This window comes from Physeter macrocephalus, chromosome 11 (genome assembly GCF_002837175.3).
Source record: "Physeter macrocephalus isolate SW-GA chromosome 11, ASM283717v5, whole genome shotgun sequence".
Lineage (NCBI taxonomy): Eukaryota > Metazoa > Chordata > Mammalia > Artiodactyla > Physeteridae > Physeter > Physeter macrocephalus.
Window position 1 is genome coordinate 16295404 of NC_041224.1, and position 19396 is coordinate 16314799.

General features: G+C 40.6%; 1 protein-coding gene across 6 annotated transcripts in view; it reads left to right on the forward strand.

Annotated features, from left to right (window-relative positions):
* ARHGAP21 (Rho GTPase activating protein 21) overlaps positions 1-19089 on the forward strand; it is a 133966-nt gene extending 114877 nt beyond the window's left edge. For 4 of the 6 annotated variants that reach the window (XM_028495520.2, XM_024129670.3, XM_028495522.2 and 1 more), the window contains 13 exons: positions 1864-2148; positions 4916-4980; positions 5057-5196; positions 5880-6022; positions 6815-6970; positions 7060-7138; positions 8148-8221; positions 8299-8388; positions 10025-10150; positions 10268-10309; positions 10630-10735; positions 12652-12683; positions 16633-19089. In XM_028495520.2, coding sequence (XP_028351321.1) covers positions 1864-2148; positions 4916-4980; positions 5057-5196; positions 5880-6022; positions 6815-6970; positions 7060-7138; positions 8148-8221; positions 8299-8388; positions 10025-10150; positions 10268-10309; positions 10630-10735; positions 12652-12683; positions 16633-18294 — 3000 coding nt within the window. In that variant the 3' untranslated portion in view covers positions 18295-19089. The remainder of the gene's footprint in view (positions 1-1863; positions 2149-4915; positions 4981-5056; positions 5197-5879; positions 6023-6814; positions 6971-7059; positions 7139-8147; positions 8222-8298; positions 8389-10024; positions 10151-10267; positions 10310-10629; positions 10736-12651; positions 12684-16632) is intronic. The other 2 variants (XM_028495521.2, XM_024129671.3) reach the window with 1 other exon arrangement.
* The last annotated feature ends 307 nt before the right edge of the window (positions 19090-19396 follow it).

Consider the following 19396-nt stretch of genomic DNA (forward strand, 5'->3'; position numbering starts at 1 on the left):
GTAGGATTGTATTGCTATAAACTTCCCTCTTAGAACTGCTTTTGCTGCATCCCATAGGTTTTGGGTTGTCATCATTTGTTTTTAGGTATTTTTTGATTTCCTCTTTGATTTCTTCAGTGATCTCTTGGTTATCTAGTAGTGTATTGTTTAGCCTCCATGTGTTTGTATTTTTTACAGATTTTTTCCTGTAATTGATATCTAGTCTCGTAACGTTGTGGCCGGAACAGATTCTTGGTACGATTTCAATTTTCTTAAATTTACCAAGGCTTGATTTGTGGCCCAAGATATGATCTATCCTGGAGAACGTTCCATGAGCACTGGAGAAAAAAGTGTAATCTGCTGTTTTTGGATGGAATGTCTGTAAATATCAATTAAGTCCATCTTGTTTAATGTATCATTTAAAGCTTTTGTTTCCTTATTTATTTTCAGTTTGGATGATCTGTCCATTGGTGAAAGTGGGGTGTTAAAGTTCCCTACTATGATTGTGTTACTGTCCATTTCCCCTTTTATGGCTGTTAGCATTTGCCTTATGTATTGAGGTGCTCCTATGTTGGGTGCGTAAATATTTACAACTGTTATATCTTCTTCTTGGATTGATCTCCTGATCAGCATGTAGTGTCCTTCTTTGTCTCTTGTAATAGTCTTTATTTTAAAGTCTCTTTTGTCTGATATGAGAGTTGCTACTCCAGCTTTCTTTTGATTTCCATTTGCATGGAATATCTTTTTCCACCCCCTCACTTTCAGTCTGTATGTGCACCTAGGTCTGAAGTGGGTCTCTTGTACACAACATATATACGGATATTGTTTTTGTATCCATTCAGCCAGTCTATGTCTTTTGGTTGGAGCATTTAATCCATTTACATTTAACGTAGTTATCGATATGTATGTTCCTATTACCATTTTCTTAATTGTTTTGGGTTTGTTATTGTAAGTCTTTTCCTTCTCTTGTGTTTCCTGCCTAGAGAAGTTCCTTTAGCATTTGTTGTAGAGCTGGTTTGGTGGTGCTGAATTCTCTTAACTTCTGCTTGTCTGTAAAGGTTTTAATTTCTCCGTCGAATCTGAATGAGATCCTTGCTGAGTAGAGTAATCTTGGTTGTAGGTTTTTCCCTTTCATCACTTTAAACATGTCCTGCCACTCCCTTCTGTCTTGCAGAGTTTCAAGTTGCCTTTTTAATAATTTTATTGTTTCCCCTTATTTTATAAATATAGAGGTATTTAAATGAATATCAATATCAATATATGCTTCATTAAGTAGATAACAATATAAGAAAAACTTCACCAGAAAATTTTCTACAATATTTGGGCAGCTTAATTTATAAGAAAACTTTAATGCTGTCAAAAGAGTATCAGATTTTTTTTTTAGAAAACCCGTCTTGCGTGTTGTTGCTTGACCGTATAAAGTTGATCAATTTTGTTAACTAAATTCATTACGTGTACATATCCTTTTGGGATTACCTTTTGCAGTGTTTGTGATTTGCATGATCTAAGACTTGTCTTAAGCCTTGCCATCACTCAAAGGATTTTTCTGACTGACGTTTTTCCTTATTTTCTTTTCCCTTAGCATTTTTAATATATTTTGCTACACTTCCTTTATCCTAATTAACTTTGTTCATTTTATTTTCTCAACCCAATTAAAGTTGAGATTTCATTGCCCTTGATTGTGATAGGAATACATTACCCAACTTGGTTTACGTTCCACACTTTTTGTCTTGCCTCCCCTAACAAATATATATTGACGTAAAGCAGGCACCTGACACGTTGGGTATACATTTAAGCATGTTAACAGTGTTGCTAGATGCATCTGTCCTGTCACTAAGATTTAGCCAAGTGTTGAGTATGCCTGATCTGTCTCATGTTCTCCAGCGAGTTGGTGGAAGTATTCGACCATGGAAGCAGATGTATGTTGTACTTCGGGGCCATTCGCTGTACCTGTACAAAGATAAACGAGAACAGACGACTCCGTCTGAAGAGGAACAGCCCATCAGTGTTAACGCTTGCTTAATAGACATCTCTTACAGCGAGACCAAGAGGAAAAATGTCTTTCGACTCACCACGTCTGACTGCGAGTGCCTGTTTCAGGCTGAAGACAGGGACGACATGCTAGCCTGGATCAAGAGCATCCAGGAGAGCAGCAACTTAAATGAGGAGGTTAGTGTCCAAAATGACGTTGATAAAACCGACGCTGTCACAACATTTTCTTTTTAAAGAAGACTGAAAGAATCTGATACGTCATTTAAAAAAATTATAATGTGCTATCTTCACTTAAAAATAGTCGATCAGGGCTTCCCTGGTGGCGCAGTGGTTAAGAATCCGCCTGCCAATGCAGGGGACACGGGTTCGAGCTCTGGCCCGGGAAGATCCCACATGCTGCGGAGCAACTCAGCCCGTGCACCACAACTACTGAGCCTGTGCTCTAGAGCCCACGAGCCACAACTACGGAACCCGTGTGCCTAGAGCCTGTGCTCCGCGACAAGAGAAGCCACTGCAATGAGAAGCTCCTGCACCACAACGAAGAGTAGCCCCCGCTCGCAGCAACTAGAGAAAGCCTGCACACAGCAACGAAGACCCAACTCAGCCAAAAATAAATAAATGAAGTAAATTAATTAAAGAAAAAAATAGTTGATCAGAAGGAAAATTCAGGGGCTTCCCTGGCAGTTCAGTGGTTAGGACTCCGTGCTTTCACTGCCTAGGGCACAGGTTCGATCTCTGGTTGAGGAACTAATATTCTACCAGCCACGCAGCGCGGCCAAAAAAAAGAGGAAAACTCAAGTGTACCTATTTTATATTATTTTCACTTACTGGGAAAATCACCATTACTGACCTAGAAAAACAGATTATTCATATATTCTGCATACTTTCTCAGAAGCAGTGAAGCACTGAGCAGAGAGACCTAGGTTCCTAGTCCTGGTCATTACCTTTATGACTGAATAATTCCAGATCTGTTTCTTTGTGTCAAAACCAGGGTTGTTGTGGGCTTAAGATACAGTGAAAATGCTTCTCCAAACAAATTGCTGTGTAAATGCAGAGACACTGATAGCATGATTCTTGTTAATGAAATTATGCAGGCAAGAATATAATATAGCCTACTGTAATACAGTAATTGGTTTCTAAGAAAACTTGCACTATCAGAAATCGTGTTATATGCCACTTTTTCTTTTTAATAAGGAGGGTTTCTGACTCACAACCATCAAGATACTTTTTACAGCAGAAGTTTCAGTAGTGAAGATTTTTTTTTTTTTAAAGTGTACATAACTGTAAACTTTACAGAGCAGATTCAGCAATGATTTAAGTCTGGACTGTGCTCAAGGGTGCCTTTTTCATATCATCAGCACTGTTTTTCTTAGACGTTATTCTCCTTTGCGTGCCTGTTGTTATGACCAAAAAAACCCCACAAGGTTCCTTCCCCCTCCTTTCCCATTACAGTGTACAGGAACACCTACATTAACCATGAAGTTATGCAAATTATGTTCTCGAATTCTGTCATTTCCATTATATCCAATTCAAGTCATGAAAACGTAGACCATAGGAAAGCGCCTGTACTTTTTCTCGTCTGACAGTTGACGCTCTACCTTGTTTGTCGTGAACAAGGAATACCAGATCCGTATCAACACAGCCCTTTTTCTACAACCACCGCTATAAAGAGACATCAGACCTGAGTTTTGGCAAAGTAAACAGGGAGAATCACAACTTGGGTGTAGATTTCAGCTTTAAGTAGCAGTTCAAAGGAGTTCCTGTTTGATCAGCCCCTGCTCTATGCCAGGCGTCCTGCTGGGCAGTAGATGACTTCATCTTTGAGACATAGGGCTTTTTTAGGAATTGAATGACGTGATGCTTATGAAGAACGCAGCCCCGTGCCTGGTAGGTCATGAACATGTACTCCATGTCAGCCATTATAGCATCATCACTATTATCTGATTCTAAGACACGGGTATTTTCACCGAGTTTTGTAGCTAAGAAAGTGATAATTCACTGAGCATATACCACATGGCAGTCACTCTTTTAAGCATTTTATATCAGTTAATCTCAGCAACCATATGAATGTGTCTTATTATTATCATCACCATGTTTCAAACAAGGGAACTTTGTGGCAAAGAGAAGTTAAGTAATTTCCCTAGGGTCACATAGCTCAGAATTGTCAAGCAGTCTTATTCTAGATCTTAACCATATCCTCCTTCAGTTGGTAAATGAGAAGAATCGATTTGAATTCGAGAATTTACAAAGTCTGTATTGCTTGTAAATTGTAACGTTCACTATGACCAGAAGGAGACAAGTAAAAAAAAATACTTGTGGACACATGTCAATTTATAATTGGAACCAATAGGGAAAAAAGAAAAATCATCCCCTATGGTCAGCTCTGTGTTTTCCATGTAGCATATTATTGAGGTTAACCTGTTGAGGTTAAAAAAACCAGTTTTGAGCTTTTTTCTTCTGATAATATAACTGTCACTTCTGATACTAATTGACCCTCAATCTCACTGTTCCTGTCAATTAATCATTAACACATTTTGGCAGTATTCCATCTTTTATCCAACTGTATTATTTTGAAACGCTGATCATTCCTCCTGGTATTAGTGAGAGCAGAAACTGGCTCACTGCTTCCCAGTCATGTATGAAAAACGCCAGATCAATTCAGTAAGTTTGAACACTGGCTACTTGCTGGTACTAGTCTAGGTGTTGCTGGGGTACAGAAAATAAACAGAAAACTCTTGGCAGCGGCGGAGGCACTTGAACATTTGTCACTTAGTGTTGTTAGGTCATGATTTGAATAGAGCTTTTAAAACAACTCCATGGAGTCTGTACTGAATAAGCAAAGTAGTACAATATAGCGCTCCCCCTTGCCCCCCAAAAAGAGTAGGATCCCTGTTTAGAGTGTTTAGAATTGACTTTCTGATTTTACCTCCTGTTTATTCTGTAGGACACTGGAGTTACTAACAGGGATCTGATTAGTCGAAGAATAAAAGAATACAACAGTCTGATGAGGTGAGAATCCCACCAGGCCTGCAGGTTAATTGGGACGTAAAATACGCACTTGGTCAGAAATGTTCCTTTCTTGCAGCAGCAAAGCAGAGCAGTTGCCAAAGACCCCTCGCCAGAGCCTCAGCATCAGGCAGACTCTACTTGGTGCTAAAGCAGAGCCTCGGGCTCAAAGTCCACATTCCCCCAAGGAAGAGTCAGAAAGGAAGCTTCTCACTAAAGGTACTGATATCAGCATTCCTAGATGAATTTAGGATTTAAAATTGGGTTTGTAGTACATCAACTATACTTAAGTAAAAAAAAAAATAAAAAATTTTTTAAAAATAAAATAGGGATTTTAAAGGAGTTTTCATGTTTTTCTGTGCCTTTTCTGCGGACCTCAGCTCAGGGTGAGCTAACCCAGAGGTCACTGGGGAGCTGGTCCAGGATGGTGGGGCCCTTCCCTTAAGCTGGGGTCCAAGACACCAGTTCTTATGATAAAGATCAAGTGAAGGAAAATACAACACATACATCTATGTCAAAAACTACCAATTTGATAAATGCAGAGGATCCAGGTGCTTTCGTTTTGAAATAAAACCATTATGTTTCCTTTTGCTAAAATCTCACTATAAAGATGTCATATTAATTCTGTTGTCTCGACTGTTTTAAAGAAAATCATGGTACAGATTGTCAAGGGGTGAAGAAGCATAGTTGATTCGTACTAAATTATATGGAGGGTTGAAGGGAGTGCTATATTAGGAAGAGAATAGCATAGAATATGTTTGATACATAAAGGATATGTTATTTATAGTATAGGACTCTGATTTATATAAATATTGATAAAGGATCTTTAAAGTCATGATTTAAACACTCTTGTTTCTATTTTCTTTTCTTTATGTCATTTTCTTTTGAATAACTATCAAAAGATGACACTAGTCCCCCGAAAGACAAAGGCACATGGAGAAAAGGCATTCCAAGTATTATGAGAAAGACATTTGAAAAAAAGCCTACTGCCACAGGAACGTTCGGGGTCAGACTGGATGATTGCCCGCCAGCTCATACTAATCGGGTAGGAGACACCAGCCAGCCAGATTTCCTAAAGCCATTAATTCAGCCGTAGTCATAACGGGACCCGAGTACACAGCCGTGCAGATCACAGGCAGTATCTGTCCATCTGTTGAGTATTTGCCTCTTCTTAACAGCCCTTAGTTTCTCTAAGCATGTCTGAGCTGTACGGGCGTATGGAGTAATTTTATCTATAATGCTTTTTTCTAATGTGCTGACTCTGAAATAGAATAATTATTCAACTGCTAAGAATGTATCTGAAACCATCGGTAAGAAGTCATTTTCAAGTCATGTGTGTTTCTGCTTTCAGCATTTTAAAAGAAGGATGGGAACAAGAATCTGATTAAGAAAGTGTGATGAATGTAAATGTGCGTGTGCGTGTGCGTGTGTGTATGTGTGTGTGTACAATGCCCACGTTAGGATTCGTATCGTGAGTGGATGGATGTTATTCTTTCCCCCTCCTCTTCCCCTGCCCCGCTTCTTTTATTCAACTGAACTGTTTCCATTCTCCCTACTTGTTCTTGTTTCTTCTTTAGACTGTTATCTCCCTGTGGGTCCTCCTCTTTCAGTCTTGACCTATTCATTCTCTTTCCACTGACTTAACTATCTCTTGCTGGTTTTATCTCTTCCCAGTTCTCCAATGTTTATATTCTTTATTTTCTCTATATCAAATAACAGCAATTTATATACTGTTTCCTTTTGGATGAAAAGGGCCTTGTAGCTACGATATGTATCTACTAACGGAAGGTGAACATTCATGCTGTGTTAAATAAAATGTTTATTTCTTGTTTTGCAGTATATTCCATTAATAGTTGACATATGTTGCAAATTAGTTGAAGAAAGAGGTCTTGAATATACAGGTATTTATAGAGTTCCTGGAAACAATGCAGCCATCTCAAGTATGCAAGAGGAACTCAACAAGGGAATGGCTGATATTGATATACAAGACGATGTAAGTTTGTGTATTTCTATTTGAATAACTGTTTTTTTCCTTTGTGGTATTGACTACAAAAATACTGTATTTTTATTTTGCATACCTAGAAATGGCGAGATTTGAATGTGATAAGCAGTTTACTAAAATCCTTCTTCAGAAAACTCCCTGAACCACTTTTCACAAATGGTGAGTTAACCCCACCAGATACTGATGCAACAGTTGAACATTACATTGTTGGGAAACCACAGCATGTTAAATTGAGCCAGGGGAAAATATTTTTGTCAAAAGAAACAGGAGGTTTTGTTTAGTTCTTATTTGTATACAAAGCATAATCATGTCCTATTTTTTGTCATTTGGATTGTTTTTTCCTCCTGATACTTTGCAGTGAAAAAAAGTTTATGAAACGTTGTTAAAGTTCAGTAAAAATATATATTATCCTGTTCATTCATGTTTACAGCTGAGTTGAAAATATGTTATTATTGTTCTCAGTGAAAATCCTTCAGGCATAATAAGGTACAATTAGTAGAAAAGCATTTTTTTCAGCCAAGCCAACTATTTGACTTAGATAAGACCTCGTAGTAGATGTTGCGGGGAGAGAAAGTGGACAGACCGTGTAAATATAGGATGTACAGGATGTACCCTCAGAGAACTCACATTTTTGGGAATTTCTTTGTTTGATAAGGCCTAGGGGAATCATTAAAAACTATAGTAGTTTTATTTTATTTTATTTTTTATAAATTTATTTATGGCTGCGTTGGGTCTTTATTGCCACACGGGCTTTCTCTAGTTGCGGCGAGCGGGGGCTACTCTTCGTTGCGGTGCGCGGGCTTCTCATTGTGGTGGCTTCTCTTGTTGCAGAGCACGGGCTCTAGGCACGCAGGCTTCAGTAGTTGTGGCACACGGGCTTAGTAGTTGTGGCTCATGGGCTTGGTTGCTCCATGGCCTGTGGGATCTTCCTGGACCAGGGCTCGAACCCGGGTCCCCTGCATTGGCAGGTGGATTCTTAACCACTGTGCCACCAGGGAAGCCCCTATAGTAGTTTTAGAACAACATTTCAAAGGCTATTTGGAGTCTTCCCTACTATTTTTTTCTTTTTAATTGTGGTTTGAAATTGAACCTTAAAGGGAAACTAGATTACAGCTCACCTAAACAATTTAAGATGAATTTGGTTTTTTTTTGTTCTTACTGTTGTCAGATAAATATGCCGACTTTATTGAAGCCAATCGTAAGGAAGATCCTCTAGATCGTCTGAAAACATTAAAAAGACTAGTAGGTATTATTTTATATTTTTGGAGGTACAACGAAAGTTCAGCATTTAAATCCATCATGAAAATAATATGTTTCAGATTCATGATTTGCCCGAACATCATTATGAAACGCTCAAGTTTCTTTCGGCTCATCTGAAGACAGTGGCAGAAAATTCAGAAAAAAATAAGGTTTGTAAACTGTTTATTGAAGAGATGTACTTTCAGTGGCTTTAGCTGAAAAGATGTACTTCACTGCTTCATGTGAAATAGTCAAAAATAGGTTATAATTAAACAAAAGCTCTAAAATACATCATACTGGTGATCACGTCCCTCTAAAGATCACTCTTAAAAGCAAAAGATCCCCAAAATATGAATTGTTGTTTTTTCAAGACATTTTCTTTTATGTTTATCCAGCAAGAAAAATGAAAAAGTCAGAAATTTTACTTCTTTTATTTTTCAACTGTATATTAATATTTTGAATGGGCAGTATTTGCACAAACAACAGTAAAAATGTATCAAATGGTATACAGTGAAAAACAACAGACATTTTCTTTTTTTGTTTTGTTTCATTTAGATTTAGCAGATAATTTTTTTTGGTTTTGTTTTCATACCACCATATTACCTTTATCAAACACACCAAAATTTATTATTCCTTCGTATTATCTAGTAGTCTATTCATGTGTAGCTTTTCCTGATTGGTTTAAAGAAATATCTTTTGGATGAATATTGTATGATTTTACTCACATGGAATTAAAAAAAACACACACAAAATAAATGAACAAACCAAACAAAAACAACACATAGATACAGAGAACAGAGTAGTGGTTACCAGAGGGGGAGGGGCGGGGGTGCAGAGGGGGTGAAAGGGTAAAAGGGGGATCAACTGTCTGGTGATGGATGGAAACTAAATTTTTGGTGTGGATCCCAAGACCAGTTTGATTTTTTTTTTTTTTTTTGAGTTCCACAATGGTTTTTTACCCTCTAGTATGTTTTGGGGATTGGTTATTTAATATTTTAATCAAATCCTAAGGTCAAAAAATTACACCAGACACTTATAATATATAACAAAGAAAAACAAAAGATTCGCACCTTTGACAATCAGGTACTTAAACAGGAGTACAAACTATCATGGAAGGAAACATACAAACATATAGGCATGTAATACTGAGGTGTTCATTGGAACAAGGATAAGCAACAAGCTTTGGAAGTCTTGGTTGAAATAAAAATTTGGTCAAAAGAATATTTTCAGACATTAGTTTTTACATATTCATGATCTTAATGTACTACTCAGGCAAATTTGGACATTTTTATGTGTCTCTTTGCACTTGTTTAGTTTTTGAGGGGAGAGGTTTTCCCCATTCTTTTGCAAGTTTTATTCCCTTTGATTTTAATATTTTTGTCAGTTGATCCAGCTTTGTTAATACTTATTTTTGGCTGAGGCGCACGGCTTGTGGGATCTTAGTTCCCTGACCAGGGATTGAACCTGTGCCCCCTGCAGTGGAAGCGCGGAGCCCTAACCACTGGACTGCCAGGGAATTCCCTGTAATACTAGTTTTGAACCAGATCAATTGTTTTCAATCAAAGACTTCCTGGAAAAAAACGAATGCCAATTAAGTATTGTATGTTGTCATTAAAGCAAGAAAAAGAATTTACATATAGATCAGTTTGTGGAAACTCTAACCCTGAAGCATTATTTTTTTTTACACACATCAGTCAACCATTCTTTGAATTCTTTCAGAAGTAAAATGCCAAACATGCAATGGGAATTTAAGCCTACTTTCCTAAGAAAAGTTGTGATATTTTCTAATATCATCCTCTGTTGCAGATGGAACCAAGAAACCTAGCCATAGTGTTTGGTCCAACTCTTGTGAGGACCTCTGAAGATAACATGACGCACATGGTCACTCACATGCCAGACCAGTACAAGATCGTAGAGACACTTATCCAGCACGTAAGTCCAGGCTTCGGCTCATTGAGGAAATTCTTTTTCATGAGCAGCTCCAAAATATAGGTCTCTATAGGGGGTTATTTAATTACCCTTTTTCACCTTTTTTATTTTAAATTTTAGCATGACTGGTTTTTCACAGAAGAAGGTGCTGAAGAACCTCTTGTAAGTATTGTCCGTCAGCGTTTGTACTCTGTTCTTCTCATTTGGGACACACAAGATCCTGATCCTACAACTGTGTCACCTTCCTGCTTTGTATGCTATTGTCTGCTTTGCACCCCGAAAGCAGGTCTATAGCGCCTCAGTTTCTGATCTAATGAAAATCCAAGTATGTTACTTATTTGGTAATTAATTATATGCAAATAATGTAAAAAATTAAGCATATGTCCTCCACTCAGTAATGTGTCTTTTACTAAATGTTGTTTGAATTTTAAAGAAAGTATCTTTGAAGAGATGATGAAGAGATCTTTGTTTATTAACCATAGACAACAGTGCAGGAGGAAAACACAGTAGACTCCCAGCCAGTGCCAAACATAGATCATTTACTCACCAACATTGGAAGGACAGGCGTCTCCCCTGGAGATGTATCAGGTAACTCTTGCCTGGGCAGTATTGATCTCTAGGTTAAAAGCTAAATTCTTATAACATGAAAGAGCAAATCAATCATAAGTAACAATTCACTATGATTTTTTTTCCTTTTCTTCTTCTTTTTTTCCCTTTCCACTAATAAAAAAAAATGTAATCTTCCTTTTCTGATTGATCTGAATTATCTTCCAGTGACTGTAATGCCATTGGCAGTGCATGGAGTTGTAATGCTTGTCAGAAAGGAAATATGAGGGAAAATGAGCATGCAAACCACTGTTTTGTTCTTTTTTTTTTTTAATTCACAGTTTCCATGTAATAGTCATCACAAGGTAAAACAGATACACGCTACTGAGTATGTGGTTGCTGTGATGGCAGAAAGTATGGTCTAGACTGTATGAGTAGTTCTTACTCTTGAGCTGGACATTCTGTTGAAAAAGCAGCCAATTAAATATGTAAAATGCTCATGGGCACCATTCCCATAAATGCAGTATATTATCTTGTCACTACAGAGGTCACCGTAAAAGTCAATCTCTTTGACATTTTCTTCTGTCTTCTATTGCCACCCTAATGTTCGGTGAAGTATCAGTTCTAATAGGCTCTTTCGATGCAAATTTTCTCCTGCCAAACTGTTGCACTAACCTAGCATGTTTTACACCATGTTCTCCCTTTGTCTCTAGTTCTTGTTTTAGTCCTAAAGGGTTTTCTTTCCAGCACTTACTGACACAGGCAAATCTATACTGATGTTGCACAGGCGAGATGGGAGGAGTCTATCACGCGGTAATGTCGCTAGTGGATTCCGTGGTGTCCCTGATGGACAGCTGGAACTGTAGGACGAAGGAGGACTGCTGTCCACACTGTAGCTGCCTTGTCTGCAGAAACCCCCGATTCCTGTAAACGCAAACCGAGCTGATCTGTGGTGTACATTTTCTCTTACGATTATTGTAAACAGATCACTACTACTTTCTTAAAAGTTTTTCTGCTGTTTCTTGTTATTTCTGAAGCAGACCGTGAGGAGAAATAGCATGGTATGGTCTACCAGTTCTTAAAGTCATAAAGCATTGAGCCATGTGTTGAAAGGGGCGTGGCATGGGGCTCAGCTCATTAATTCTGAAAATCCATTTCCCTGAAGTTGAAAGAGAAAATTTCCAAATTGGTGTTGTCCTGAAGAGTGCTAGCCCCTTCCTACCCTCTTTATACTTGTATAATCTGAGTTTTTGCCAGACAGTAAAATGATGCTCTCCATTCTTCCATTTCCATAATAGCATTTGTTAATAAATAATTGGAAAACTGGTAGCAATTTAGCTAGTCAAAAGGATCCCTGACTGCACAGATGTGAAACCGGGGTCCAAAGCACAGAGATCAGCATGATTTAACGTAACATCAAAGTGACCTTAGAAGCAGGGTTATCCTAATGCATCCTTACGCACACAGTATATGCTTCTAAAATTTAACATTGACAGTCTGACAAAAGTCAACATAAATACACTGAGTCTGAGCATCTCAATTTGTAGCGAGGGCAGCCAACAATCCTAAACGTTCTACATTGTGTATCCGTTTCAGATACAGGATGTGGTACATAGTGCAATTCTTCAAAAGGTCTTCGAGCTGCTTTATTGCTAGATTTAATGCTTAGCAAATTTAATAAACACTAGTGTTTCTGTTTTGTTTAGTACAGGGCTCCTTTGCCATCCCTATCATTGAGCTGATTCTGCCTACAATTCACAGCATCCTTTCATGGCGGTGGCTTTCTGTGGTGCAGCTTGCATCTTTGTGAGCTCTGACTATCCACTGTGTTCTATTGTTTTTGAGTTTTGCTTTCACATTTTGTTCTGTGCCTGTCTTTTCCATAAGTTTTGCATTGTTTGTTGAAAGCAGTAAAGAATCTGACCAATACTGACCATGTTTTCTTTAACTTCTCACAGATTCAGCTACTAGTGACTCCACAAAATCTAAGGTAAATTGTTTTGTACAGTTTGGAATATTTTAGAGGGGAATTGCTTTGTGGCTGATTGTTATGATTCGTATGCAGATGCACCCCTGTCTGGGTCTGATGACAGACCAACAGAGTCTTATAAAGGGAAAAATTAATGCTTAAAATAGAATATGATAGAGGAATACTGGATTGTGAGGTGGGGTGTTGGATTTATCTCAGTGTAGTTTAGCATAATTCAGAGAAGTAGGCATTTGCCCCCTCATTCTTCATGTGAAAATTTTCTAACATATGCAAAAGTGGAGAGAATAATATAATGAGCCCTTATTATCTACCCTCAACAATTAACACACGGCCAAGTTTGTCTCATCTGCCCCGCCCACTTTCCTCCTCCTCGTGACTTTTTTTTTTTTTTTGGCCTTGCAGCAGGTGGGATCTTAGTTCCCCTACCAGGGATGGAACCCATGTCCCCTACAGTAGAAGCTCAGAGTCTTAACTACTGGACCACCAGGGAAGTCCCTCGGGACTATTTGGAAGCAAATCCCAAACATTTTATTTCATTCTGTAAACATTTCAGTAGTAATATAGACTTTATTATTATTATACATTTTTTATGAAAATATATATTCTTGCCTTCTTTTCAACAAGATCACTAATTTTGTTTTGGTTTTTTTCGTTTGTTTTGTTTTTAATAAATTTATTTATTTATTTATGGCTGCGCTGGGTCTTCGTTGCTGCCCGCGGGCTTTCTCTAGTTGTGGCGAGCGGGGGCTACTCTTCGTTGCGGTGCGCGGGCTTCTCACTGCGGTGGCTTCTCTTGTTACAGAGCACGGGCTCTAGGCACACGGGCCTCAGTAGTTGTGGCTCGCGGGCTCTAGAGCGCACGCTCAGTAGTTGTGGCGCACAGGCTTAGTTGCACTGCAGCCTGTGGGATCTTCCCGGACCAGGGCTCGAACGCGTGTCCCCTGCATTGGCAGGCGGATTCTTAACCGCCGCACTACCAGGGAAGTCCCTGATTTTGTTTTTATAATCAATTTTTGTTTACATAATTTGTGTTCTGTTGACACCACCACCAAAGTACACTTTTTGAGTAGTCTTTAAGACATTCAGTTAGAAAGTTTTTCATTAATTCAGTTTGTGCCAGCTTTGCTCTTCTGAGACTGTAGCAAGTAGAATTGTCAATAAATTTCTTCAAATGTTCTATTTGGAAATGAGACATACATATCATTACATATCATTTCTAAACATAATGGGATCACATATGACCAAATTAGAATTGAATTTCTTGCAGAAAAGACCATAAAATATTTAATGATATATCATTCGCTATCACTTATATTGTGATTTTTACCATCTTTTTACCCCAACTTGTTAGTTTGAAAAATTTTAAGCCTACAAAAAAGTTATTGGAATAATAGCACCCAAACCTTTTGCCCTAGATTTGTCAGTTGGTAAATCTTGATATATATGTAATTTTTTTTTTCTGAGTCATTTGAGAGTTAACTTATAGACATGATAACACTTTACCCCTAAATGCTTCAATGTGCATCTCCGAAGAACAAGGGGATTCTTCTATGTAATTACAGCATAATTATTGTATTCTGGTAGTTCACATGAGTACAGTACATTATTATTTCTAATGTACAGTTTTTACACAAATTTCGCCAGTTGTCCCAATAATGTGTGTTGTTTTTTCTTTTCCTGTATATAGGATGCAATCAAGGATCGCCCCTTGCATTATGTTGTCATGTCTCCTTAGACTTCTTTACTTTGGAACAGTTTCCCACCTCTTTTTGCCAGAATATAAGATTTTAGATTTAGATTTTTAGGTTTTAAATTTCATACCTGTTTGAAATTCCCTCCTTTCCTCTTACTAGATGCATATTTCTTAACCTGTGGTTATAGCAGTCTCTTCATCTTAAGTAAATTATGGTGGTGTTTGTATTATACCTATAATATAATGGGTGTCCAAATGATACAATTCTTTGTAACAATTTTTTTCAGTTGTAAAATAATATAGTCATTTGCTCCAACACATAGTGATCACAGAAACATCGAATTTTAAAGGGAACCGTTGGGAATCTTAAAGATAGTCTAATCAATTTCTTCTCACTTAAATCAGCGATGAAGTTGGGGTGTTTAAAAGTGAATCACTTGCTCAGTGTCACCCACCGCGAGCTAGGGAGGGGCACCAGGTCCGCTAATTCAGAGCTCAGTCACAGCCATCATCTCCTACCGTCTTCAACAGAATGTGTTAAACGTGAATAACCCTTAGAAAGGTCCTGTATAATTATAAAATCCTTTATAACTTATAGAAACAAAGTTCCATCCATCTGTGATTTCATTTTGGTGAATCCTTTCGAATACAAAAGCCTGAATTTTTAGTGTAATATTCAAGACTTCAGTATAGTAGTTCTAGCTTGTCTAAGATTTTTATGACAACAGAGAAACTATTACTCAGTTTCTGTTACTCTGCATACTTCCTGCCTGCCTGCTTGACTTAAATGGTGTGTGTTACACCAGCTAGTGTTTGTTGACCACCCCCCCACCCCGAATTTACTTAGCCTGTAGGCATTATGAACACTTAAACTGTCATCATCGAGAACCTATTAGGCGTAGCTGACAAAGCCAGTTGGCCGCACTGCCACTTTCTCAATACAGGGCACTGCAGTGTTTCTATGGTAAGGATTTAAGGTCTTTAATTGACCTTATGTTTTGACATAAGGTTTGACCTTTGACATATGTTTGACCTTCATGATTTGGTTGTTACTTGAGATCAGTGAAGACAGTGCCAACTTGATTTACCTAAGGCCAGTCTCTGCAGATCCAGCCTGCCTGAACTAATGAGAACCCAGGAGCTCCCTTATCTGAATCAGCTTATCTGATACAGTATCTGTATCATGTGATAGCTGTAACTGGAAGATTGAAGTCAGTCATAAAATTTTAACCAATGTCAGAATATTATCTTCAACTCTGTCGGAATATTGACTCTTTATGAGACCCGTGTTCCAGAGGAAGGAAGCTGAGGACCCTCTGAGGGTAGCAGAAGCAGGGACAGTCTGTAGATGGAGGGAAGTCAAGAAGAATAGGAGTGCGAGAGGGCCCCAAGCACAGAAGGTGTCCCTGAAAGACAGGTGTATGTCAGCTGTGACATGGCAGATAAATACCACCAGGCAAGAAAAGGGACAGATTAAATAAAAATAAGAAGTTGTCTTAGGTACAAGTTAAAAGGGGGTGTAAAAACTACACCCTGGGGGCTTCCCTGGTGGCGCAGTGGTTGAGAGTCCGCCTGCCAATGCGGGGGACACGGGTTCGTGCCCCGGTCCGGGAGGATCCCACACGTGCCGATGCGGGGGACACGGGTTCGTGCCCCGGTCCGGGAGGATCCCACACGCCGCGGAGCGGCTGGGCCCGTGAGCCATGGCCGCTGGGCCTGCGCGTCCGGAGCCTGTGCTCCGCAACGGGAGAGGCCACAGCAGTGAGAGGCCCGCGTACCACACACACACACACACACAAAAACAAACAAAAAAAATACACCCTGTTATTACTTAGCTTTAGTGGTTAAGAAATACTTGGGGGAGGGGGAGAGAAGGAGTGGGAGTTTGGGGTTATAGCAGATGCAATGTATTCAACGTTATATACAGGCTGGATAAACAACACGGTCCTGCTGCACAGCACAGGGAACTGTATTCAATCTCCTGTGCTAAACCATCATGGAAACGAATATGAAAAAAAAGAATGTCTCTGTGTGTATAACTGAGTCACTTCGCTGTACAGCAGAGATGGGCACAGCACTGTAAATCGACTATATTTCAGTTAAAAAACAAAATAGAAAATAATCACCAAAGCAATGGAAATCACAAAAAAAATAAAAAGTAAAAATAAAAATATTGGTGCTGGGCGGGGGGAACCTTTTCCGAAAATGAACTCAATAACGTTCGTATGTTCAAAGTCTCGTGTCTCTGCCCCCCAGGGTTCCTGGGGATCCGGAAAAGATCAGTATACCAGGGACCTGCTCGTGTCGTCCATCTTCGCGGCCGCCAGTCGCAAGAGGAAAAAACCAAAAGAAAAAGCACAGCCCAGCAGCTCGGAGGACGAACTGGACAATGTGTTTTTTAAGAAAGAAAACGCAGAGCAGGCTCACAACGATATTAAAGAAGAGTGCAAAAAAGAGAGCGAGACACCGGGCAGGAGACAAAGGACCGTGGCTTGCAAAGAAGATCACGCGAAGAAAGAGGGCGGCGCGGCCCGAGCCGATCAGCAAGCGCTGCGCGGGGAGAGCGCGGAGCCCCCGGCCCCCCAGGGCGCCAAGCAGAGCAGGTCGCCCACCCCGAGCTGTCGCCTGGCCATCCTGAAGGAGGGCCCCAGAGCCCTCGCGGCCCAGAGGGCCTCCCACCCGGACGAGACGGGGCCCGACGCCGGCGCCCTGGCGGGGTTTTCCACCAAGAAGTCCACCAGCCCCGAACCCAGAGTGGGCGAGTTTGTGGTCGGTGTCGGCACCGTCGCCGCCGACTGCTCGGCGACGTCGCCCGCCCCCTCCGTGACCGGCCTCGACTCCAGCCGGCTGAGCCCCGAAGTGCAGTCGGTGGCCGAGAGCCGGGGGGACGACGCCGACGACGAGAGGAGCGAGCTGGTCAGCGAGGGGCGCCCGGTGGAGACGGACAGCGAGAGCGACTTCCCGGTGTTCCCCGCCGCGCTGGCCTCCGAGAGGCTCCTCCGCGGAAAGCTGCAGGAGGCCGCGAAGACGGGCCGGCGGGACTCGGAAGGCAGCGAAGCCAGCTGTACGGAGGGGAGCTTAACACCGAGTTTAGAGAGCCGGAGACAGCTCTTCAGTTCCCATAAGCTGATTGAGTGTGACACCCTGTCCAGGAAAAAATCCGCCAGATTCAAGTCAGACGGCGCGGCTCCAGGAGATGCCAAGAGTGAGAAGGAAGCCCCTTCCATCACGAAAGTGCTCGAGGTGATGAAAAAAGGAAGATCAACGGGGAGTTTACTGACACCACCAGCCAGGAGCGAAGCCGAGAAACAGGAGCCCACCTGGAAAACGAAAATAGCCGATCGGTTAAAACTGAGGCCCAAAGCGCCGGCAGATGACATGTTTGGAGTAGGAAGTCGAAAAGCCAACGCCGATCCTGCCAAAAGGAAAACCATCAAACGCAGACACACGCTGGGAGGACACAGGGATGCGACTGAAATCAGTGTTCTGAATTTCTGGAAGGCGCAGGAGCGGAGTGAGGACAGAGAAGCCGAACTTTCCGCGGTGACTCGGCTGAAGCCCAAATGCTCAGCCCAGGACCTGTCCATCGCAGACTGGCTGGCCAGGGAGCGGCTGCGCACCAGTGCGGCCGACCTGAGTAGGGGGGACGCGGGGGACCCCCAGCCCCAGAGCCTGAGCACGTTAGAAGCACCCACCACGGACCCAGCCCTGTCTTCTCAGTCCGATGCAGACAGTTCTCCCAGCACCTTGGCTTCAACCAACAGGCCCCCTCTTTCCACACCACCACAGTCACCTGACCACATCAATGGAGAAAGCTTCCAGAACACGAGCCAAAACGCCAGTTCTGCAGCGACGGCCCGACCTCATCAACTGTCCGAAACCCCAGGCAACAAAGCACAGTTCCATCCCTGTCTTTAAACTGGGGGTACGTCTACTCCAGCGAATAAAAAGCTACTGTTAACACGTTCCATAACTCTGTAAATATTTTCTTGTACCAGAATTGTTATTATGCAGCCTTCATTTGGGCTGGTTTCATCATTTTGCACTGTGAAATATCTTTACAGTGCATTACTACAGCCAGAAGAACATATATATATATATTTAAAAATGTATTGGATAGTTGTACACAAATGAGCAAGGTTGTTTGTTGTGACTCACTGCATAGTGCATACACCCGAGTTTACTGAAGGAAATAGCTGGCCTTAGTATGCAGCAAATGTGTTCTTTTGGTTTCATCACTAACAAAAGTGCCTCATCATAAAAATACATTTGGTTTTTAGGGTGCCATATTGTTAAAATTAGATAACTTACACTGAGTAAACAAATGTGTTTTATTGGTAACAAATTTCATCACATTTACCAGTTTTAACACAGGTAGATACAGAACTTCCATTCTCTAGTCATTCCAGGTGGATCTCTGAGTTTTCTATTCAAACTTTTAATACAGTTTTTGAGTTTTGTGTGACTTGAATTTTTAATCTTTCTGTAAAATACGTAACTTAAAGGAACATATTATATGTGTATCTTTTCTTCAGATACCAGATTTGATATAAATGTTGTAACATAGGTGTGTAGATAGTGACCTGGATGGAACTGGCTTCTTTATGGAGAAGAATATAATTCTGCATGAGGACTTAATGGATCCAACCAAACCTGTGTCATGCCTGTGTGCATACCCAATTAAACACTGGAAATAAAAATTGTTTTGGTGAACTTTGCGTGGCTTGAAACTTATTCTAATATATATATATTTAAATGCCGTCCATTTATAACTGCCTTAATTGGTTCTGACATTTATTTATTTATGTATTTATTTAATTTTTTGCTGCCGTGCGGCACGCAGCATCTTAGTTCCCTGACCAGGGATTGAACCTGTGCCCCCTGCGGTGGAAGTGCGGAGTCCTAACCGCTGGACGGCCAGGGAAGTCCCTGGTTCTGACTTTTAAAAATTTACCTACTCTAGGGCTTCCATGGTGGCGCAGTGGTTGAGAGTCCGCCTGCCGATGCAGGGGACACAGGT